Here is a 24,871-nt window from a genome sequence, read left to right on the forward strand (position 1 = left end):
GTCACTCGTAAATCTGCGATGAATTAGTCAATCGATGTGTCACAATCCTCAGCACGCTGTATTGAAAGCTTCGGTCAGTTTTGGATTGAGACCACTTGGGTGTCACGGCGCTTATATTTGCTTCTGTTGTTATCTTCAAATAATTGCTTCCATATAAACTTTTCTACAACCGTAACAGAAATCTAAATTTGCCTGTGGAAGAATCTGTTATGATTCACCAAGCCAGGCCAAGTCGCTTTTGAATAGAGATAGTGTAATGCCCTCCAGATATAAAGAGCTGCAATAAAACTATGAGTCTGCTAATATATTAAACATTTTATACAGTCTGGTCTCGAGCAGCTGATAGTTGTTAAACTCGGGTCTAGTATGTCAGGTTCAGGGGTGGAGCATGGAGCAGGACGACCAAGTGCAGCTTGGACCAGGGTTTATTGAGGGAAAAGTGAAGTGGAACGAGGCATCGAGGGAAAGACGAGAACTGGCAAACTAATAACATGACAGACTGACCGACAGGGATGGCAAACAGACGCGAAACAGACAGGAACCACAAGGAGAGCAAACGTGACGACATCAACGATCCGACAGGAAGTGAGGGGCAGACAGGAGTTATATACACGACAGGTAACGAGGCAGTTGGGAATAACCACACTGATCATGGGCACACGGGAGGGGCGAGCACACAGACACGAACAAAACTATGACACGATTGGTGAAGAGTCGTGACAGAAGGGACGGCTCCCGACGTCCCAAAAAAAAAAAAACTAGGGGAACCGAACCGCACTAGGGCGGCGACTAGGGGAACCGAACCGCGCTCGGGCGGCGATTTGGGGAACCGAACCGCGCTCGGGCGGCGATTTGGGGAACCGAACCGCGCTCGGGCGGCGACTTGGGGAACCGAACCGCGCTCGGGCGTCGACTTGGGGAACCGAACCGCGGTCGGGCGGCGACTTGGGGAACCGAACCGCGCTCGGGCGGCGACTTGGGGAACCGAACCGCGCTCGGGCGGCGACTTGGGGAACCGAACCGCGCTCGGGCGGCGACTTGGGGAACCGAACCGCGCTCGGGCGGCGACTTGGGGAACCGAACCGCGCTCGGGCGGCGACTTGGGGAACCGAACCGCGCTCGGGCGGCGACTTGGGGAACCGAACCGCGCTCGGGCGGCGACTTGGGGAACCGAACCGCGCTCGGGCGGCGACTTGGGGAACCGAACCGCGCTCGGGCGGCGACTTGGGGAACCGAACCGCGCTCGGGCGGCGACTTGGGGAACCGAACCGCGCTCGGGCGGCGACTTGGGGAACCGAACCGCGCTCGGGCGGCGACTTGGGGAACCGAACCGCGCTCGGGCGGCGACTTGGGGACCCGAACCGCACTCGGGTGGCGACTTGGGGAACCGAACCGTACTCGGGCGGCGACTTGGGGACCCGAACCGCACTCGGGTGGCGACTTGGGGAACCGAACCGCACTCGGGCGGCGACAGAACTGCACACGGCGGCGTTCAGGGGCCCAAGGCCACAATCGTGGCGCACACTGGGGACATGAACCGCAATCGGCAGCAACTCAGGGGACAGAACCGCACTCGGCGGAAACATTGGGAACGGAACCGCGCTCGGCGGAAACTGGGGGAACGGAACCGCGCTCGGCGGAAACTGGGGGAACGGAACCGCGCTCGGCGGAAACTGGGGGAACGGAACGGCGCTCGGCGGAAACTGGGGGAACGGAACCGCGCTCGGCGGAAACTCTATCATGAACCGCAATCGGGCGGCAGCTCTAACATTAACCGCAATCGGCGGTTACTCTGGAAGTCTGTACCACAATCGGCGTCATTCAGAAGGCGTGACTGTGCGCAGCAGCAAGAGCCATCACGTGCCGCAGCAGTGGGAGTGGAGCCAGGGCCGATCGCTGGTTTGGCGCAGCTGGCTTGATGTCTGCTGACGGCAGCGGGTCCTGCGAAGCTGGGGTGGAGCCCGATGGCGGCCGTGAGTCTGATGACGCCGGGAGGGACTCCGATGGCGTTCGCGGGTCCGGCATCGCGGCAGCAGAGTCCGATCGCGGCCGCAAAGCCGCTGGCGCCAGAAGCACTCTGATGGCGGCCGCGGGTCCGGCGTTGCCGGAACAAAGTCCGATGGTGGCCACGGGTCCGGCGTTCCGGCAGCAGAGTCACAACGCTGCCGCGAAGCCCATGGCGCTGGAACATGCACGGATTGGCGGTCGTGGATTGGGCATCGCAGCAGGATCTGATGGAGGAGGGGGGGTCCAAGCGCTGGTCGTTTTAGTGGTCGGATCGTTCTGTCAGGTTCAGGGGTGGAGCATGGAGCAGGACTACCAAGTGCAGCTTGGACCAGGGTTTATTGAGGGAAACTAATAACATGACAGACTGACCGACAGGGATGGCAAACAGAAAAAGACTCAAAACAGACAGGACTTATATACACGACAGGTAACGAGAGGCAGGTGGGAATAATCACACTGATCATGGGAACACAGGAGGGGAGGGGCGAGCACACAGACACACGAACAAAACTATGACACGATCGGGGACGAGTCGTGACATAGTAATTCCAAAGTTCCCCAAGGCAGTTGAAGTGAATTTTGAACTTTAGGCGTATCTGTATGTTGCATTAGATGATCCAATAGTAGCAGTAAGACTATCAAACTATATTTGCTGTACAGAGAAGCTTTAGTTTCAGTAGTGTACAAGTACTTAGTAGAAGATACAAGGGCCCGTTGTCCGTGACCAGGGAGAATTCAGTTTCAGCAATGTGTGCAATCCTATAATAAGGTAAAGTGGCTGTTGTCGTCCATCACCAACAGCGCTGGTCAAGATCTCCTTTTTAGGACTGAAGTAAACTAGTAGATTGAAAACTACAGCTGTTACCCAAAGCCGTGACATCAGCTTCTTGTCAGGTATAAAAGCTACGGGCCTGACAAGAGGGGGGTCGCTGTAGCGGGTGCCAGGGGTCTCTGATTCCAGCGGGGGCTCGCTCTAGCGCGGGCTCGCTCGCTCCCTCTTTTGGGGGGGGGGCTTTTTACATCCATGCCTTGGGCCACTCAACTTTTTGGAAAGACTTCACTCTGACATTGGTTGAATAAAATCTTTTCCCAATCAGCCGTGGTCCCTGAAGTGCTCATTCGTCGGGAAAAAGCCTCCGATCACCGAGTGTTTTTTGAAGACCAGCGAAGCAGCAAAAACCATATACCACACAGTGGTAACAATATAGATTTTTCAGGTGCCATACCAGATTTTTTTTCTTTTTTTTCAAATACAAGTTCCTTTACTAAAGTACAGAGCGCTGCAAGTATAAACATTCCTGAAAGTGAGAATGCTTAGCATGCCGCCATGTCCACGGAAGCGGGACACACACGTGCAGGCCGGAGGCTTCCAAGATCTCTTAACAAATGTATACATGCTGTGTAAAATTGTAAATGTATCCATGCAGGAGTTATGGGCTGTGTCTGTGGTTGCAAACACACAGTGAGCAGATATATGATGTCTCATGAGGCCTGCCAGCTCACAGTCATCCACTTTTTATTATTATTTTTTAAACCAGGCTACTCTATTCTATTTGGAAAAAGGCTCATGCAGTGACTCCGATGACCTAGAGTCTAGGTCAGGGGTGGGCAAACTTTTTGACTTGCGGGCCGAATTGCGTTCTAAATTTTGACCGGGGGGCTGAACCAGGAGCAGATGGATGTGGTATTTGTGTGAAGTAATAGAAATGACATGTAAAGGTCATTGCATAAAAGGTTGTTACTTTTAATAGGTAGTAAAGCATGGATATTCAAAAAAAGCTTTTTGAAAACAAATGCATTTATTAACAGCATTAAAAAAAGATTTCACCAAAAAACTACTATCAGTGATTCTCATTAAATACGACACTGTTATTATGAATAATAGTTTCCATCACTTCAGCACCTGCAGGTCAGATTTATGAAATATGTTTATCTAATGAGGCGAAATCACATCAAACGGCAAACATTCTGACAGAATACATCATCTTGAAGAATCAGTGAAAGAATACATCTCAATAAAGTATTGAAAAAATCAATAGTATTGTTGGTCTCCCTTTTTTTGCTAGGGCATCATGGTCTGGAGTAAAATTTGTTGTGGTAATTCTTAGGATAGAGCCGAGGTGTCCGCCCATTAACCTAGATCTGTGACGGGCTTTGTTGACGTTCATGTGGCCGAGCGTCTGCTCACACACGTAGGTCGAGCCAAATGGTCCACTCTTTTTTTAAACACTCGGCGCTCAGTGTCCACCTTTCTTTTCCTCGGGCCACTCATTTTAATGGAAGGATTCCAGGGGAATGTTTGTGGGTGGCGTTAGCGTAAAACCTTATCTGAAAGCTCAGTGCGCGAATTACGAGAATGCTGACGTCACGGTCCACACTCGAAATTTGGCACTGATGGAAATAGAGCGTGGAGTGCGCCGGGTCCGTCCTACTTAGTACGTACACGCACTTGTGAGTGCGCACCGAGCTTTCTGACACGGCTTCCGGGAGTAAATGCGCGAGCGGACGGTTCCCCATCTATTGGGGAAACATAGTAATTGCAAGAAAAATGCCCCAAACAATTTTTAATAATACAATTTATTCAGGTTTGGCGGGCCGGATTAAACGGCCCCGTGGGCCGGATGTGGCCCGCGGGCCGTAGTTGGCCCATGTCTGTCCTAGACTATTGCTGCTGATGTGACAATCAACACCGAACTGTATATAAAAATCCCCCAGGGCCCCCAAGGAGTGCAACAGACAAGTTACCAAAGGGTTTTTTAAAGCTGTTTTACATTGGGACATTTTCCAAGTTAATTGATGCCTCATAGCCAGTCAATGGGTGACCTTGATGAATATTTCAGGATTTACAAAGTACTACGTCATTTGCACTGCATTAGCAATGTTTGTATTTATGGATTTGGAATGATGAACTATTAATCCATTTATGTGTTAAAAGTGTAATTCAGGAGAATTAAATTTATATGGAACACATGAGTTCATTTCATGCATGAGTTTTTCTTTTTTTGCGGGTGGGGGTTGCCCAGAGGTGAGCTGTTTAGCAGCCACATGCGCGACTTTTCAAACATTCCAAATGAGCTCCGTGATTATCTGCCACAGTGCAGGTGTACCTGGCTCATCGGGGTGCCAATAAAGAAGGCTAATAAGCAGAATTAGCTGGAATTGGATGAATGTTAGCCAGCAATAATTATCAACTGACAGCAAGAGTAGCCGCCCAGCTATGAAGGCAGGGCAAAAGAGTCTTTAATTGAATGTCAGCAGTAAGCTGCGGGCGATGTTGAAGCGGGCAATGTTGAAGCTGAAGGGCAGGCAGCCTTCCCGGAATGCTTTGCTACTCGAGAGAAGGCAGGGTCAAGACTCATGGAATGAGGACTGAGGGACTTTGATGGCTTCTGTCCAGCTGGTTTTGCCTCAAGGGTGTCCTCATACTGTATGATGTCATTACATAATGTGCTCTCCAGCCAGATTTGAGTCAGTCTCAGAAACCTCAAGCACTGTTGACAACTGCAAAAAGTACCGTGCCGTGCATTAACAACTCAATAATGTTTCTTAAAGTTACTCCACATGCACAATGGAATGAGCGCAATCAGGAATGAAGCAAGTATACGTTGGCTGTGACAGGGGTGCTTTCAAAGCTTCTGTCGGGATCAAAGCGTCATGGATTAATCAATGTATTGATCGGGCGGGTGCCTACAGAAATCCAGCATGTGATTGGAGGATTTAGGTGGGCTCAGTCACAGTTGACTTGACTGACCTGGTTGTTGAAATAAGAGCTATTCCTGGAAATGGCTCATGGTGTGGATTTTAAGATTGACTATAGCGCTTTATGCTTTATTGATAAAAAAAAATCTTAATGTAGGGGTTTTTCCAATGAAAATAATCAATCCTGATAAAAAAAATTCTAAATAAATGGGGGGGGGGGGGGGGGGGGCTTATGAGGTAAGGGGTGGGGAGTTGCTACGTGGTGCTGAAGGGACAGCTCCCGCCTCATAAAGTACAAGACGAAGAGCAGCACAACCATGAACCAGCCCAGCTCCCCGTCGTCCAGATCAGCGCTCGCTCTGGGCCAGACCCACTGACACGCAGCAGCCATGAAGAGGCAAAACGTGCGGACCCTGGCACTCATCATCTGCACCCTCACCTACCTGCTCGTGGGCGCGGCGATTTTCGGCGTGCTGGAGTCGCAAACGGAGACGAGCCAGAGGCGAGAGGTGTCCCTGCGCCGGGCCGAGCTGCTCCACACCTTTAACTTGTCCGCGGGGGACTTTGACAAGCTGGAGAAGGTTGTGCTGCAGCTCAAGCCGCACAAAGCCGGGGTGCAGTGGCAATTCGCCGGCTCTTTTTATTTCGCCATCACTGTGATCACCACCATAGGTAAGTCAACCGCATTTTCAGAGGGAGGTACTTGTTGAGTTGCGGCACACGGGGCAACAAAAAACACGTGACACGTGAGCTTTAAAACAAACTCTTGACATGAACACTACGCACCACAGGTGTCCGCTTGCAACACATCATGTAGCCACTACAGTGATTCAAAGCATTGAAGCAGAAATCCAGCCGTCTTAATAAATATAAATAAATATAAATATAAATATTAATAGCCTAGTGCGATAAGGAATAACAATTAAAAGTAATGCTAGAAACAATCAATATATGCATAATTGACGAACAAAGAACCCCAATATAAATACTTAAGATGGTACTCACTCATGCCAACATAAATTGAAACACAAAATAATTTGTTAAAAAAAACAACAACTAAAGTCTCAAATCTGTCAGGTCATCTCTGAAAATGTGAATGACATGAAATAAAAACATTATACACACATGTTGAACTCCAGCACAGCCATGCAAATATGTTTTGCCAGGCTTGACACCTGGGGACACCTTTATAAATAGAAAAAACATCAGAGCTTATTGAGCTGGGAACATTTTTAGATGAATTAAAGCAGGGAGGGGGGGGGGGCACATTAAAGTAAAAAAATGTGCTGCAGCTGCAGTCTTTAAATACACCCAAATAACAATTTTCTACAAATTGCATAACTTTGTAAAACCTTTAGATGGAGAATTTGTCCTTATGTGTTATTCCTTCTATTCTTCAGCATCTTCTTGTGTGTATGGGTCAAGACAGAACTGATCTGTGACTTGTAACCCAATCAGACACGGGTCTTTTGGAAGTGTGAACTCTACGGCTGCTGCATTACATATTAATGAGAACACCAGAGCCCGACCGTTGGCCTTGTGGCTCACAGTTTGGATGCTGTACTCACTGTACTCACTCAAGCTCAAGCCACAAAGACCTACTGTCAAAATGGCCACACTGAAGCACTTTATACCAATCCTCGTGAGCATAACCAAGAGCCAATATGTAAAAATAAACCTGGAGCTAATTTTCCGTGGGATATTCTTTGAAGTTATGTAGTCATTTTAGAAATGAGGTCTTACGCATTACACCCAAGACAGTGTGAGGACTGAGAATCAAATAAAATCACAGAAATCATGCATGCATCCATTTTACATTTACAAATGAGTTTGAAAAAAGGAAACGCTTTTAAGATTGCAGGAGGTCAGGCTCACACCATGTGTGTTGGCGAGGGTCGTATGGTAAAAATTACGGCTTAGGGGGAATCGCCTTCGCGGCCCATGTGCGACCACACATGAAGGTCGGGCAGACTGTGTGGAGGACAAACATGAGAAGTGACATCCTCTGGCTGTTATCTGATGTCCACTACATACGTCAGATCAAAAACATGGGAGATACTTGAGTTATTCATATGTAGCACATGTTTTGACCACGTCTTATTTTTTATAGATGGCACAGATTTTGTGTTTGCAATTTCATTGCTAGTTGACTTCATTCATCCCCACCAAGATAAATTGCTGTTGATGTTTTTTGGGGCCGCATTCTGTGCAAACTTGATGGTATTATTTGCTGGCATTGTAGGTTTGTGATTTTGTTGAAATCATTTTTTAACTGCTGCTTAAAGGGGTTGGTTGTTTCATACGCCACCAGAGAATTGTTAAAAATAAAGTGTCAAATTAAACCTCTTTTTTGTTTTTGTACCTCACTGTTCATTTTGTTGGGCCATGAGTGTCGCAATCAAAACAATTGTGACAGGCCTCATTAATATTAGCGTGAATGCTTGTATCTCAGCACTCACTTAGTTTCCACCTAATGACATCTTGCAGATGATAGGTGGCCACGATGATGCAACATGACGTGGATATTTTGTAAATAACAGATGTCCTCTCCTTGAAATGACACAATGGACCTTGAGAATGAAGACGACATTTGCTGCAGTTAATGAATAAATGGCCTCCGTGTTTCTGAGTCACTTTTGTCTCGGAGATGCCACTCAAAGGACAAGCGATTTTTTGTGAGCTCCCAAAGACATCTTAAAATGTCTACTTGAATAATTGTTACTTCACGTTTGACCTGACCTGGAATATTTTGAAATAATAAAAATCCATATATTGCTTGGGGTGTCATGACATTGATAAATGTTAAAATTTTAGATGAACAAAGCTGCATGTCTCTCTTGGTTTAGGAGATTCACGTTGCATTGTCCTGTATTTGCTCTGGTCGTGATGTTTATTCATGTGTTCAATGGAGAGAGACAATGAGCAGGCTTGGCGGGTTACCGCTGTTTTGTTGGTTGTAGATTTGGGGCAGCACCTGTGAGCATTGACGTCATGCAATTTATGGTCGTTTTGGAGGATTTTGTATTTATTAAATGCGCTCTAAGCTCATTTTGCATCTCACTTGGATGCACTTTTACCTTTACACAGAAAGTATGACGCAATGGAAATTCTTACTGGTCTGTTGTGAATCATAGGTACTGTATATCAAAGTCGATAATGTTTGACTGGAATGATTACCCCCTTGCTCCTGTCGCTCACCTCACGTGACTCACACGAGCTGCCACACGTCTCTGCTTTATGCTCTGCAGCCTGAACGGAAAGTTGCCTGACTGGCTAAACAAAACATTTGTATTTATTAGACTCCATGGTCAGGCTGGATCATCGCAATTGGAGTTAAACCAAAGCAAATAGTGCACGGTAGTGAGACATGAGTGGGTTTAACTTGAAGCTCCCTTCTGACCCTATTCAGGGTTTTAAATATACAACTCATGACGGACATGAGGAATAAGCTTTATCCTAAGTAACTGGCTTCACTGAACTCTATTTTTTTCATGTGAAAGGAAGGATACCTAGAATCTCATGCCCTGGAATATGACTCGATGCAACCAAGAGCTTTTATTATTATTATTATTATTATTTAGTAGTAGTAGCAATAGCATTGCCATTTGATACTTTCCTTTCACCGTACTGTATTTCTGTCTAATCATTCCTAATGACTTCCCAAAAAGAAGCTCATCACTAGGAATGTAACATGATGCTTTGTGTGCACAAGCCTCCCTCTGCGTTCACATGGCCGTCCGTCTCGCACTTTCTCCTCTCGTGGTCCGAAAAAGGAAAGGTATTGGGAATGTGAGTTGTGTGTAGACACTTTGGTTATGATTCCCAGAACAATGACTGGATTAAAGTTGCAGTGAGTTTACAAGAAATGTTCAGGGTTCATAGTAAACACAGTGGACTAATTGCAGGGAGAATTCCTTTATACAAGATACAAGATGAACTGAAGTCATGAAAATGTAAATGATAAGAGACAGGAAGTGCTAAGAAATCTGTGTTAAGGAGCTTTAAAAGGGCAGGATGGAAATGCGGATGCTCTTGTAAAACAATTGCTGGAAGCGTGAAATTGCACGAGTTGTTGGTGCTCTAAAACAAACAGCTGTCGGTCAATTCTGTCACGGATCGGTTGGAGCAGGGCGACCAAGTGCAGCTTGGACCAGGGTTTATTGAAGAAAACAAACTAACAGACTCGGCAAACTGACATGACTTAACAAAACAACAAGAGGACTGACCGACAGGGACGTGAAACAAAAAACGTGAAGCCATTACGACAACAGACGTGACGACATCAATGATGCGACGGGGAGTGAGGGGCAGACAGGACTTAAATACAAAACAGTCCAACCAGTCCAATTGACCTCACTTGTCTGTGGCAAAGTCCAAACCGCAATCGGCGGCAACTCTGGGAACATGAACCGCAATTGGCGGCAACTCTGGGGACATGAACCGCAATCGGCGGCAACTCGGGGGACATGAACCGCAATCGTCGGCATACGAAAGTTAGAGCCGCGTTTGAAAGACCGGACCGCGATCAGCGGCATTCGGAAGGCGGAGCTGTGGCAGCAGCAAAAGCCACCCCGGGGGCATGTCTGTCACACAACTAATGATCATATTTAATATGATAATTATGTATCGCATGAGTGTTTAGTTCAGAAGGTTGCAAACTTTTTACACCGGGTGTTGCGTATAGAAAAAAAGGAAAATGGCCGCTTTGACGATGCTTCATCTTCTGTTTATTATACGTGCAAAAACAAATATATAGAGACAATGGTCATTGCACTTTTTGCACAATACACAGAATAGAAGTTACTATAGAAGTTTTTTGTACACACTAACATAAGTGGATACAAATAAATATTAAACACAAAAGCGTCCTCTAAAAACCCCAAACTACATTCTGAATGTCTCCTGTACAATTGAAGGCTCAAAACACAAATAAAACAAGTCTCCTGCGTGATATGGAAATAAATACACACATGCACGACCACCTTGGAGAATTCCTCCCTGGGGATAATATACCGCACTGAGCACAGTCTCCAAAGTATTTCACAGATAGATGAGCTACGGTTACAGAAGCGCCCCCCCCCCCAACAATTTCAAAGCGGATGTAAATAAAATAAAGCACTGAGCACTGGTTACTATATCCGCTTCACAGTTCAGCCGGTGCGGGTTCGATTCCACTCCTTGTGTGGAGTTTGTAGGTTCTCTCCGTGCCTGCGTGGGTTTTCTCCGGGTCCTCCGGTTTTCTCTCATCCCAAAAACATGCATGTTAGGCTGATTGAGCACTCCAAATTGCGCGTAGGTGTGAGTGCAAGTGCGGATAGTTGTTCATCTCTGTGCGCCCTGCGATTGGCTGGCAACCAGTTCAGGGTGTCCCCCGCCTACTCCCTGCCAACACGCCCGTGACCCCTGTGGGGACAAGCGGTACAGATAATGGATGGATGGAAAATAAAATAAATTTCAAGTCTGCGTAAATGAATGCCATTTTCCAAATAGATGATAATTACAAACGACTTCAACCTATCAACTCCAAGTTGCTCACAGCACTGGAGTGATTTGGACTGACAGCAGCAATTGAGTGTAGCTCGCTTGCTTATATACTATACAGTCTCCGAGGGGAATTTGTTTTCCAATTTGTCTTCAGCATCTGCCTAATACCTCAACAAGCCAACCTGAATCAAGTGGACTGTCACACATGCACGCACGCACGCACGCAAGCAAGCACGCACACACACACACACACACACACACACACACACACACACACACACGCACACACACACACACACACACACATACACCTAATGATAATAGCAATAACAGTCGCAGGTGAGTAGTGTTTACCCTTGAGGGCCGCCATCGTAGTGCAAGTTTATGAGTACACATTAAGTCGGCGTGAAAATAGATATACAAACGTTTTGATGACCTTGGGCTAAAACAACAGACTGTGAGCCTTTTGCTTTCTCAAGTAACACCTATATCACGACCATCACATGGGATGGCTCCTCGGTTTCCTTTCCACAGGCTACAGGGGCAAATGATGTCAGAGTGCGTAAAGCAATTACCACAATTTTACAATAATTGCTCAGAAATCAATTTCAAATGTGAATGTATTCGAAGGTGTGGAGCGACTTGGGGGCTGAAATGTGAAGATAAGCCTGAATTTACTCTCTTGGCTTGCAGACAAATTATCCACTTCTTGCCTCGGTTGATTACCTCTGCAAAAGGTACATGAGGAATTGTTTCATTATGAGTTACTTTTTTAATTTGCAAAATTAGTAAAGTAAATAACGAAATCAACAGAAGTTCCAAGAAGGGTGCATAGAAGTTGACACTGGAATTACTGCCACCTATAGAACTGGAGGAAATAAGATAAGCTTCAACATTCAATAATTTCAGAAAATGGCAATTTTATATTAATCCTAATTGGTTGAGACCTACACCATTCGTTATGAAACAGAATGCTCTTTGCATTACCCTCTCATCAGCCACAACATAAGATTAATTATACATTACCGTATTTTTTGGACTATAAGTTGCGTTTTTTTCATAGTTTGGGGGGGCGACTTATAATGAGGAGCGACTTATATGTGATCTTTTTCACAAATTTTCAAAATTTAAAAAAAAAAAAAGTGAAACCGCGATAAATGAACCGCGATGTAGCAAGGGATTACTGTAGTTTGAACTGCAAGTGATGTCAGCGGCAGAGATCTTTGTGTGTCTTGACATGCGGAGGAATTGACAATAAAGGAGACTTTGACTTTGACTTTGACTTTGAGATGGGACCAAATCACACATGTGCAAGTCTCAAGTAAGTCTTAACCTTCAAGTCTCAAGTAAGTCCCAAGTCGTTTTTTTCTTGGTCAAGTCAAGTCAAGTCAAGTCAAGTCAAGTCAAGTCAAGTCCTTAAATAGGTCAAGTCAAGTCCAAGTCAAGTCCTTAAATAGGTCAAGTTTAAGTCAAGTCACCTTATTATTGCAATTTTACCCGCAGAATCGGATCTTAGTAGTGAAAAGACAAGATATCAGTAACTTTAAGTAACCATCATTGTCCAATGCAGGGGTGGGCAATTAATTTTTACAAGGGGCCACATGAAAAACCTGAGTTGTGTCAGGGGGCCACACCTACAATAACTTAAACCTGCTCAATTTTCTTCCATTGTAAAATGCACTAAATTATTTATTTTAAATAGCGAGTACTGGTAATTAGAAGAATACAATTATTCTGTTTATATTCATATTAAGCTATGTGAAATTGTGGTGTATAGGTAAAATAAAAAAACAATCATTAATCAGTACAATTTATTCTTAACTTCTTTAACTTTTCCTCAAATGACAAAGCCGCCGTATCTCTGAGTGTGAAGTTTGATAAAAAGTCCTTGTTGGGTTTGCAGTTTTGCTAGCAATGCATTAGCCTCTGTTGCATGCTGTTTAGCAGACAGATGTATTTTTTCTCATGCCTGGTCGTGTAGTGGCGACTCAAATTATATTCTTTAAACACAGCGACCTGTGTGCCACAAACCAGGCACACGGCTTTACCTTTCAGTTCTGTAAAGAAATACTTGGCAGTCCATGTCTTGTTGAAAACACGGCAGTCCTTGTCAACTTTTCTTTTCTTTGTGTCAGCACACATTTTGAGAGCAGCATTACTTCGCGCTGTTCACCTACACGCTCAGCTCACATGCACGCACGCTTCACGGAAGTGCGACGCCTTTCAAAATAAAAGCAGCACAGTTGATTTGCATGTACGACACTGATTTTTTTATTTATTTATTCAGTTGTAATCAAATGTAATATATGATTGCATGCCGGACAGAGACGCACAAAGGGCCGGGTATGGCCCGCGGGCCGTATTTTGCCCGGGTTTGGTCCAATGTGTCTAACCTGTTTAAAAAATATGACAATAATTTGGATTTGCACTGTAATTACTGATATTCAGTAAAATACACCATGGAATCAAACAAAAAAGAAATTACCTCATACAATGATTTATTGACGGCTCAATCTAAACAAATGAACGTCTGCCCACAGTGTCTGACACATTTGCGAATATGAAAAAATAATCTGAAAAAAATCTGAAAGAAGAAATGTTTTTGTTCCATATCTCGCACTGTGCTGTCCGTCTTTTGCCGTCATAAAAGTAATTGCGATAGCCGAAGGTGATGACTCGCGGTACCGCTCCCGCTGACATGTTTGCGCATGTCTGATATAAAGGGCCGTGATTCTCCAATAAACACGTTCGGTAGGTAGAGAGGGCACGATTGATTGATTGACATGGTAGTGATCCAATCATGACAACGCCATTCTCAGTCTGTGCTCCTACCGTGTTATCGATATTATTTTTTTAAACGTATTATTAATTTTATATTCAAACTGAAAACATAAACTAAATAACACTGAAGTCATTCAAGTCATCGTGTCTCAAGTCAAGTCAAGTCAAGTCCCAAGTCTTTAACTTCCAAGTCGAAGTTGAGTCTCAAGTTTTTTCATTTTTTTGTCAAGTCAAGTCACAAGTCATCAAAATGGCGACTCGAGTCGACTCGAGTCCAAGTCACAGTGACTCGAGTCCCCATCTCTGGTCAGCGGCGAGGCGCGGCGGTTGTTTACATAAAGGACAAAGGATTCGATCATGGGATGACGAAGATGATGAAGGGCCCCACGTACTACCGGCATCATTAGCGGCTTTGTTTGTAAGTGACACAGAGGACGAAGAGTTTGAAGGATCAATGATTTGGAGTGACACACTATTATGGCTTCTACGTACGCCCGGTCCCACTCTACGGAGCTCTCTTTCACCTCCGTGGATGGAAGTCGGGGGCCGGCGCTCGGCCGGGTGGCTGACCGGGGACGGTGGATGGGGCTCAGACATGGCTTTTCCGCACGCCCGGTCCTATTCTTTGGAGCTCTCTTCCACCTCCGTGGCTGGAAGTGCTACCTCCGGGGATGGAAGTCCACGCCGCCACACGCCTGAAAGTCGACGCCGGTGCTTGGGGCCGTGTGGCGGTGAACTATTTATGTTATAGTTATTTGATATATTTTAATTAGTGTAGCAACGTGTGTATATTTTTATCGCTACAGTTCAGTAGTTGTTGGCTCGTTGAACTCTTGTTTTGTTAAATAAAGAGCCGTTTACCAAATCCACGTCTTTCCTGGTACTTTGTTAACGCTACAATATTGTTATATACTAGATCTGTGGGATAACGACGAGGCTGACGTCCGCGGCGCACGCGCGGCGTTGTTGACAAAGGACGAGGAATTTGATCGATGGATTTAATGATTTGGAGTGACACAGATGGTGTGATAATATTGTTGTTTATACGATAGTTATTTGATATATTTTATTTCGTGTAGCAACTTGTACATGTTTTTATCGTTACAGTTCAGTAGTTGTTGGCTCGTTGAACTCTTAGCCGTTTACCAAACCCACGTCTTTCCTGGTACTTTGTCAACGCCACAATATAGTTATATACTAATCTGTGGAATAACAACGAGGCTGACGTCAGCGGCGCACGCGCGGCGTTGTTGACAAAGGACGAGGAATTTGATCGATGGGTTTAATGATTTGGAGTGACACAGATGGTTTGATAATATTGTTGTTTATATGATAGTTATTTGATATATACTTTATATATCGTTATATGGGTCTGTGGAATATTTACCGTATTTTTTGGACTAAAAGTCGCTCCGAAATATACATCACATTAGCCATAAATTGCACAATAAAGTGAAAAAAACATATATAAGTCGCTCCGGAATATACATCGCATTAGCCATAAATTGCACAATAAAGTGAAAAAAACATATATAAGTCGCTTCGGAGTATAAGTCGCATTTTGGGGGAAATTTATTCGACAAAATCCAACACCAAGAACAGACATGAACGAGCAACAACAGGCTAAACGATAGGTATGCTAACGTGACATAAACACAAACGAAGAGCTGAGAACGGGCCTGACGTAACATTCAGAGTTATTCAAATAACTATTACATAAACAACACGTTTATCAAACTATCTGTGTCACTCCAATTCATTGAATCCATCGATCGTCCTTTATGGAAACGATACCGCGTATGCGCCGCGCCGCTGACGTCTAAATATTCCACAGACTTGTGTAGACTAGAGCGTCACAGTATGAGTAGTGCTACAGTACACGTGAACACACTTTCTACTGGGGTAGTAGACAAATCCAATCACTCCACCCCGACCAGTATCGCTGATGAAACGGTGCCTGTTTCAGATAATTTTACATGTGTAACAAATATTTACTATCAAATTCCCACAGTCGTATCGTCCCACGTTTTAACCAGGTCTCGCAAAGACCAAAAACGTTTAGATTATGTTCCGTTATGAGGTCATTAACGAGAACTGCTTTCGTATGAAGCGATCTAATATTCATAAAACCGAGTTTAAGTGTAATTGGTCGATCAGGGTGAGTATCTATCGAAGGATTTTTAAACGAAATGCGAGTAAGATTGTGTTCTCTAGGGCTGACATCACCTCTCAAATGTTTATTAGCGCGGTGGGACGATACGACCGTGGGAATTTGATAGGAAATATTTGTTACACATGTAAAATTATCTGAAACAGGCACCGTTTCATCAGCGATACCGGTTGGGGTGGAGTGATTGGATTTGTCTACCACCCCAGTAGAAAGTGTGTTCACGTGTACTGTAGCACTACTCAAACTGTGACGCTCTAGTCTACACAAGTCTGTGGAATATTTAGACATCAGCGGCGCAGCGCATACGCGGTATCGTTTCCATAAAGGGCGATCGATGGATTTAATGAATTGGAGTGACACAGATAGTTTGATAAACGTGTTATTTATGTACGAATTATTTGAATAACTCTGAATGTTACGTCAGGCCCGTTCTCAGCTATTCGTTTGTGTTTATGTCACGTTGGCATACCTATCGTTTAGCCTGTTGTTGCTCGTTCATGTCTGTTCTTAGTGTTGGATTTTGTCGGATAAATTTCCCCCAAAATGCGACTTATACTCCGGAGCGACTTATATATGTTTTTTTTCACTTTATTGTGCAATTTATGGCTAATGTGACGTATATTCCAGAGCGACTTTTAGTCCGAAAAATACGGTACATATAATGTCATCTATATTAAGTCTTGCCACACACGGATACTCTGTTCCTTTGTGACCTGGTCTGCTAAGGTGGAGCTGCAGATTGAGTGGAGGTGGAGCAGCTCCACTCCCTGTCTGCCAGCATTCGCCATCTGCTTCGCCCAAGGCAGTGGTCGTCCCACACAAAAAAGGTGTTAAAACGACCTGGACACACACACACACACACACACACACACACACACACACACACACACACACACACACACACACACACACACACACACACACACACACACACACACACAGTTAAAACTGACTCTGACATTTTCTCCGAAAACTATTACGATGAATTGATGGTAGTCAATAATGGAACAAAGTACGAATACTTATAATACTAACAATATTTTGTAACAGTAAACGGATACAACCTCATGGCCATGTAATGCATCCATCCCGTTTTATGTAATTTGTGCCAGCGGGCTTTGATGTTTATCAGCAGGCCTCTCCATTTTGCATTTACGCTTTCATTAAGTAAACCGATCAGTGTGCCATGTGCCATTGCCAGCGCATGTCACTTTAGGACACAGCATCTGCTCCCTAAAAGCTGCTGGACCAATTTTAGGCTCAACATTGTTGGAATCAGGTGGCAGCTAGGAGCAGGTGAGTGATGACAAAGGTGCAAAATGTCAGAATAAAAGTAAAATGAGAAAATGTTGAGACACAAATGATCACATGGACCACAGGAACGGCGATGTTGTGATTCAGTATATTTTCATTACATGTACTGTGTGTGTTGGCAGTGTTACAAAAGAAACGCTTTGAAATTCCAGTATCTCATTACACAACATACTCTCTTACAACTCACTCTTTCCTCTCTGGTCTGCCCACACGGGTGCATTTTGAAAGCCCAAATGGAGCACTTGAAACAGACCCACCGGTGCTTTTGAGATAACCTCTTAAAAGCCCATGACTCAAATATTTGCTTTTGACTAAATGGGCCTTAAAGTTACATTTGTTTTGTTTTGCTATTGCTGCACTAAATCAACATTGTTGATTCTTACAACATGGAATATAGGATCAAGTCCTCCATCGTCATGGCAATGCCAGAAATATGGAGGTAGATTGGGGTCAAACGTTCTGTATTTGAAAGAACAAAACTTGTACAATTTAAAAAAACACCCCCAGGAAGACACAGAAAATGTAAATTGAGTGTAGCAAATTTGAACAGGTTCCCTGAAAAATAAAGATCAGGATCTGAAAAAACAAGAGTTGAACCTGAAAAAAAAGATGTGACCTCAAACTTGAAAAATAAATGGCGATGAAACCAGAACATAAATAGTTTATTCAAAAAATTTACCAAAGCAAAGCCAAACTATTTTCAACTCGAAAAAAACTTTTCATACCAGTATTTTTATTTTGAATAATTTTTTTTATTTTTCAAGTTTCAAGCTTAACATGTTTATTTTCAGTTTCAAGTTTTATTTTTTCAAGTACAAGTTTTGTTTTTACAAGTACAAAACATTTGACCCCAATCTACCTCCACACAGAAACCTCTTAAGGATGTTTTTTTCCTATGTTTCCTAAACCTCTCTCATACGTCCTTTCATCTTTCCGATCCTCATTGACCCTTCACTAGCCCCACCAACCGGCGCATCCACCCCGACGCAAGCCGCCGTTCAGTCCAGCTGTGTTGTGACTTTTAAAACAAGTTTGCATCCAACGACTATCAGTTCCATAAATCACGTGATTTATTTAATTAGTCAACCCCCCCCGTCGAGATCTCACACTCCACTTGGAATAGCTCGCTTACTGAGCTCATGGAAAACTTAACGTCTGCCAAGCTTTCTTTTCATATCCCCTAAAAAGGAACCTGAGGAGTACGCACGGAACTGGACCTTGTTTTATTTTTATGGTGAGAGCAAAACAGAAGCTTAAGTGGTTGGACACACAAAGACGAATCGATGAATATTTGTGTGAATGTTTTAGAGGAGGGATTTCTGAAAGCAAATTAAAATGAAACCAGACAGATGCTAACTTGAGGCTGATGTTTTAGTCTGCTTTTTTAGTGTCTTTCATTCTGTCAGTAAACTATTACAAACTTGCTTGGTTTTCTGTTCTTCCTATGATATTCCTCGAATTCACTTTGTTTGCGCACATGCTCTTTTTGTAGCAGCTGCCAAGAAAGTCTCGGGTCAAAAGTCAGAAACAAAATGGAGCGAGATTCCAGGGACCAAAGCTGTGTTTAAGTGCCAAAGTAAACAAACGACGGGGTCATGTGGAGTTGGAGGTGTCTGTGATTAAGAGACCAAGTCTGTCTAAATGTGGGAAAATCTGCTATCATAGTCATCTTTTGCACTTGTGTCATTTTGTGGTCAGAGTTACAATCTGAAGGGTCAGGCACTGATGTCTTTGGCCTGCCACAGCTGGAGATGAAAGCAGACTCTGGCAAAAAAAAGAAAAAGCAGCCCGCTCGAAGACAGCCTATTCCAAAATGATATGAATTTGTGTTTATTTGCGTTTGTGCATAACATTCCATGGTGTGTGTGTCCTTTTTAAGAGCGCTGTAAATGTAGATAAGTGGGACGTTGCGCTTGCCAGACCACCTAGACGTTCAAATTGCAGTCGTTCAACTGACTGCACCTCACCAATAACGTTGCCATTTTTGTTGTTGTAGGGACCAAGATCCACCATAAAAAAGAGATTCTACTCCACCTATTATTTAAAAAGATGCCTATATTTACACAGTCGTGCCCTGAGAAAAAGTTTAACTTGTTCTGTTACCACACCCATACCATGACTCATCTTTCCCCATTGAAATAAATGGAAATGCCATTAATCTGTTCCAGGGGCCCCCACGAAGCAAAAATAAAAAATGTCGCAGAAGAAATGTTTACAGGCATCTTGAGCCATAAACAATGCTAAAACGTTTTTGAGCTCCCAAAAAGAAGCCTGGCTCTACAATTGTGTACACTGCAATTTGTCACATGAGACACTCTATCCTTTAATTACGCCGGTGCAATTATACACAGAGAAGAACATCCTGAGGGCTCCGGTTTCCACCTTTGTCTCCCTGTCTCAAGTGGATCTATGATCCACTTGTTGTATTATCCAACATGGCAGTGCATGCCTGGTCGACTTCCACTTCTGAAGACATTAAGAGACACTACAAAACAAAAGGGCACCATCATTTCAAATGTTGCAATTGAATTCCTGATAAATAGGTTCTGGACTCTGTTTTGAGCTCAAAAGGCCCAAAGTGCTCAATGAGAAATATAATCGGATGACACGCGCTTGAGAGCAAACCAATTCATGACCACTCATGTGATACCACTCTTTTAATGTCTTTTGAAGGCACACACTTGGAGTTGCCTAATTAATGAGTGTATTAAAGACACGGGCTGCAGTGGGTGGTGTTTTGTCTTCAAGTACACGTGACAAACAAGCACTGACAAGACCAGAAAGCTTATACTCAGTGTTCGTGATTATATTATCAATTAAGAATAGAGATGTGCACCCATTTGCTAAGTGCTAAATGTGGAATAAAAATTTTTTAAAAAATCCTCAAATTTAACATGCAGGTTTTTCTTCATGATTTCATTCCCTTCTGAAAATGATGTGCTCCAAGGATCTTAAATGAAATGCACCTTAAGGCTCAAAAGCAGTACAAGCACTAATGAGAGGGAGGTGAGAGCGCTGACTAGGGCACAACTGTGCTCCAATGACATTAAGCCTCTCCTGCTTGTTAGTTTTCCATAACCAATCTTTTAAAATCCTCTTAGCATAAATACTAGGCAATTTCCATATTGCCATTCATATGACAATTACAGAAATTAGGTTATGAGAGAAGCCTCAGCCTCAGGTTGGGTGGTTGATAATCTTTTTATCAAACCAAGACAATGAGATGGGTTTAACGCTAGGAAAAGTGATTTTTACTCTGAAAAATTCCCGTCACATGAGAACTTTCTCACTGTAGGCAGAGCGGCATGGGTTAGAGGTGGGGATGTGGACCTCTTCAGTTTTACACACAGCAGTAGGACCGCAGGGGCTCGTCAGCTCCTGCGATTGCTGTCAAAGAGCATCGCTGTCAATCAGGTGACGCAGGGCTGTCGATATTTCCTGGCAGCTGTGCCGCTCTTGAACACACTGTGCTGTTCCCGCATTTGCAAAAGGAAAAGAACAGGAATCCAGTACAGCACCTTTTTTTTTTTTTTTTTTTTAAAGAAAATGCATACTCTATTCGAAAAAAATGGGGGAAAAAAAGTGTCAGCACCACCATGGTAATTTTGCATGAACGTCGGTAGATATTTTCCATAAACGATTAAGAGCAAAATTGGTTGGAAATTGATTGTCTGAGCTATGAAGGTGAACCTATTGCTGACTTTGGACTAGCTAATGACAGGGATAATAATAATACAGACTGTGATAGGAATGGAAAAAAAAATACAGTTTGCTCAACAAAGAACATGAAACACCACCAAAAGATGGAAGCAGAGCTGGGGGAAAAAACAATATAAGAAAACAACAGAAAATTTGCAACAAAAGCTCACAGCAAAAACAAACCATAAGAAACAAAATGCATGGGCACAGAAGAGTTACGTTGACTACACTGGTGGATCCTGGACATGACAGGATGGAAGATGATTATTTATACTCAGGTGATTGGGATACAAGTGGAGGCAATCACCATAATGAGCCGGAAGTAAAGCTTCCAAAACAAAAGGAAACAATGACTCCAAAAAAAAAGTTACAATACGAAAGAATCCACTAAAAAACTGACTATTTAACATAAATGATGAACCATGACAGATAATAAAGTCCTAATTTCAAATAAATATGATTATCTTTTTCATTCACATTTACAATGCTTGAGAAGTGCTTCATGTGAAGTAGAGTTTATAACAAATAGGCAGACAGACTTTATGATCCAGAATGCATAAAACTGGAGAGGACTATGCGGAAGCACAAAGGGTCATTTTGTCACTCTCTCTCCCTCCCTACGAAACAAGCAATACACCCTACGGTGTCCTTTTCATATGAGCTGCAAAAAATTGCAAAGGGCTAATTGGGTGCAAAAGCACTGATTAGGTGAGGCCACTCCACAGAGAACAATTGCCAATGAATTATTTAAACTCTCTCTGCTGTACATGATACCAATACTTGGCCATTGGCACCACACATTGCATTCTCATCTCCAATTTAATTCTGCTGTTGTGAAATGAAGTTTTTGAACTGATCAGAAGATGTGTGGAGAGAATACAAATTGGCTTTGACCAGGTTTGACTCTCTTCCAGTCTTTGTGCATCTCTCGCAGCCTCCAGTAGAGTGAATTAGTTTTGCCCCAGTAACTCAGTAAGTCTCTGTGTCCCTGTCCCACAGGGTATGGTCACGCTGCCCCCAGCACAGATGAAGGGAAGGCATTCTGCATGATCTATGCCCTCCTTGGCATCCCTCTCACCCTGGTCATGTTCCAGAGTGTGGGCGAACGCATCAACACATTTGTGAGGTTTCTTCTCCATCGCCTGAAGAAATGCCTCGGAATGAGGCGGACTGAGGTTTCCATGTTCAACATGGTGACGGTGGGTTTTATATCCTGCATGAGTACGCTGTGCGCGGGGGCGTTGGCGTTCTCTCAATTTGAGGGATGGACCTTCTTTCACGCTTTCTACTACTGCTTCATCACTCTCACCACTATCGGCTTTGGGGACTACGTGGCGCTGCAGAACGACCACGCTCTGCAGACCAAGCTGGACTACGTGGCCTTCAGCTTCATCTACATCTTGACTGGCCTGGCTGTGATCGGAGCCTTCCTCAACTTAGCCGTCCTCCGCTTCATGACCATGAACGCTGAGGATGAGAAAAGGGATGCCGAGCAGAGGGCCCTACTGGCCCATAATGGCCAGGCCGGCAGACACATGCGCTGCGCGACGGACCAAGTGTCCCCTTCCTCCACGGCGTCGGGATGTGGCGGAGGAAGCGGTGGCGGAGGAGCGGCCAGCCGGGGACTGCGCAATGTTTATGCCGAGGTTCTCCACTTCCAGTCCATGTGTTCTTGCTTTTGGTACAAAAGCAGAGAGAAGCTGCAGTACTCCATCCCGATGATCATCCCACGTGACCTCTCCAATTCTGACAGCTACATGGAGCAGGGAGAATCCTTCTCCAACCCGCTTCACTCCAACGGCTGTATGTGCAGTCTGCAGCCCCACTCGGGCATTAGCTCCGTGTCTACGGGTCTTCACAGCATCAGCGTGTACAGGAGACTCAATAAACGAAGATGCTCCATCTAGGCATGATCTTTAGCCCACTTGAATTTTACCTGTGGTAAAAGAAGCATGCCAGCTCCGGACATGGAGGGGACAACTTCAGAGTTGATACTCCCTGGTGGTGATGTCCAAGCAGTCTAGGCTCCAAACACTAAGCACAAGTCAGCCTCTAAGTCAGGCAAGAGGTTAGCCCGTCTTCCTCGCTGTTTTGAGGTTGGGGGCTCAAGCCTACCTGTGGATCTTGTGCATGTTCTACCCAAACCATGCTTGAAAAAAATATATAGTGTTCTCACGTTTGATCAATGTCCCACTCAACCAAAAATGATTTGTGGACCTTGGATGAGCCACAATTAAAAAAAAAAAGCATTGATTAAAAATGTTAGAACAATGGCACCTATTGATATAAATGAACGTTACGTTTGTTACACACAGACACTGAGATTTTGCTGGTATTATTTTTTATGCATATGATTGGTCGAAAAAGAAGAAAGGGGGTAGGAGGTATGTAAATATCACCTTTCTTAAATTAATAGACTGTGTATATGTTGTACACATTAAAAAATTTGTGTATATTTGAACACCTTAACTGTTTTTTCAGTAATTGTACTGAGTGTCTTTTCCTTTGTGTCATTTTCAAGCCAAATTTTTCAACCGGCTTCGTCCTTTGTTCATCAGAGATACTTTATGTTAAAGTTAAGAATGATTGTTGCAAATCAAACATGGATTTATGGGACACTCGTGTTTCAACCACTGGCCATCCCTTCAGTCGGATCTCAGAGTTTTATACAAATGTATTGATTCAATCTTTTCAGTTTCTTCTCGTCATCTGACTCCTGTGTGTACTTGTTGTTTGTCGATATGTTTTCTGATATCGTAGTTGTTGCATATAAACTTACATATCGAATTCACTGCAGCACCTTAGAAGATTGTTGTACGCTTTTGAACACTGGATGTCAGTGCACATTTGTTTCTTATTCTATAGAAACCAAATTATTTTGTTTTAATTTAAAACATATGCTTTAGTGTTGATAAGAGATTATCATAAATGGCCTCAGAGTTTCAAACTCATGCACTTTGCTTAAATAACACACTTCAGACGATTTCAGGTTTTCATACAGTGTCCTTTTCAGCTTCAGCCCTGTGATGCATTTGATTGCTATAGTTTGATTTTGGTTGGTTTTAAAATGTTCCACTAAAGATTTTCTTTCGGACGCATTTATATTTTTCTACATGCAGACACAGACTGACAGCTAAATAAGGTTGAACTCGATGATAAATTGCAGTCAGTAATGTGTGTAGCCATATGTAAACAAAATAAGTTTACTTTACTCCTAATAAAACATATTTTGGTTTAAAACAATGTTTCATATGTTCAAATGGTCTCTTCATTTCTGTACTTTTCACTTCAATACTGCTAGAAGTTGTGAGTACTCGAATTACGTATTTTAGCGATGACCGTTGCTATGGTTACAATCCTGACATCCTGCTGGTAATCACTACTGAAGGTTTAAATTCACAAATGACATCTTCACGAGACATTGTTTGTAGGATGAGATAAGCAAGCCTATGTAACATTAAACTTAAAGTGTAAAACGATATCCTGAACACAGTACTTGCACCATGCACCAAATAATTGACAGCGTTTTGGCAGGTGTGTCTAAATTTAAATGTAATATACCGTATTTTTCTGACTATAAGTCGCGTTTTTTTTTCATAGTTTGGGTAGGGGGGTGACTTATATTGAGGAGCGACTTATATGTGATTTTTTTCACAAATTTTCAAAATTCCCCCCCTCAAAAAAAAGTGAAACCGCGATAAACGAACCGCGATGTAG

The 24,871-nt window shown here is 43.7% G+C and overlaps 1 protein-coding gene across 1 annotated transcript; it reads left to right on the forward strand.

Moving 5' to 3' along the window:
• Nucleotides 1-6,011: 6,011 nt before the first annotated feature.
• On the forward strand, nt 6,012-24,401 carry kcnk3a (potassium channel, subfamily K, member 3a). Its single transcript, XM_088361601.1, has 2 exons — nt 6,012-6,378; nt 22,154-24,401. Exons 1-2 carry the CDS (start codon nt 6,096-6,098, stop codon nt 23,059-23,061), a joined length of 1,191 nt encoding a protein of 396 aa, XP_088217727.1. The 5' UTR covers nt 6,012-6,095; the 3' UTR covers nt 23,062-24,401.
• Nucleotides 24,402-24,871: the final 470 nt, after the last annotated feature.

Source organism: Syngnathus floridae, chromosome 19 (assembly GCF_059516105.1).
Source record: "Syngnathus floridae isolate MCC-2025c chromosome 19, RoL_Sflo_1.0, whole genome shotgun sequence".
NCBI classification, from domain to species: Eukaryota; Metazoa; Chordata; class Actinopteri; order Syngnathiformes; family Syngnathidae; genus Syngnathus; species Syngnathus floridae.

Coding starts and splice junctions, on each gene's coding strand:
- kcnk3a (XM_088361601.1), top strand. CDS start 6,096: ATGAAGAGGCAAAACGTGCGGACCCTGGCACTCATCATCTGCACCCTC. Junction 6,379..22,153: donor CACTGTGATCACCACCATAG/GTAAGTCAACCG, acceptor CCTGTCCCACAG/GGTATGGTCACGCTGCCCCC.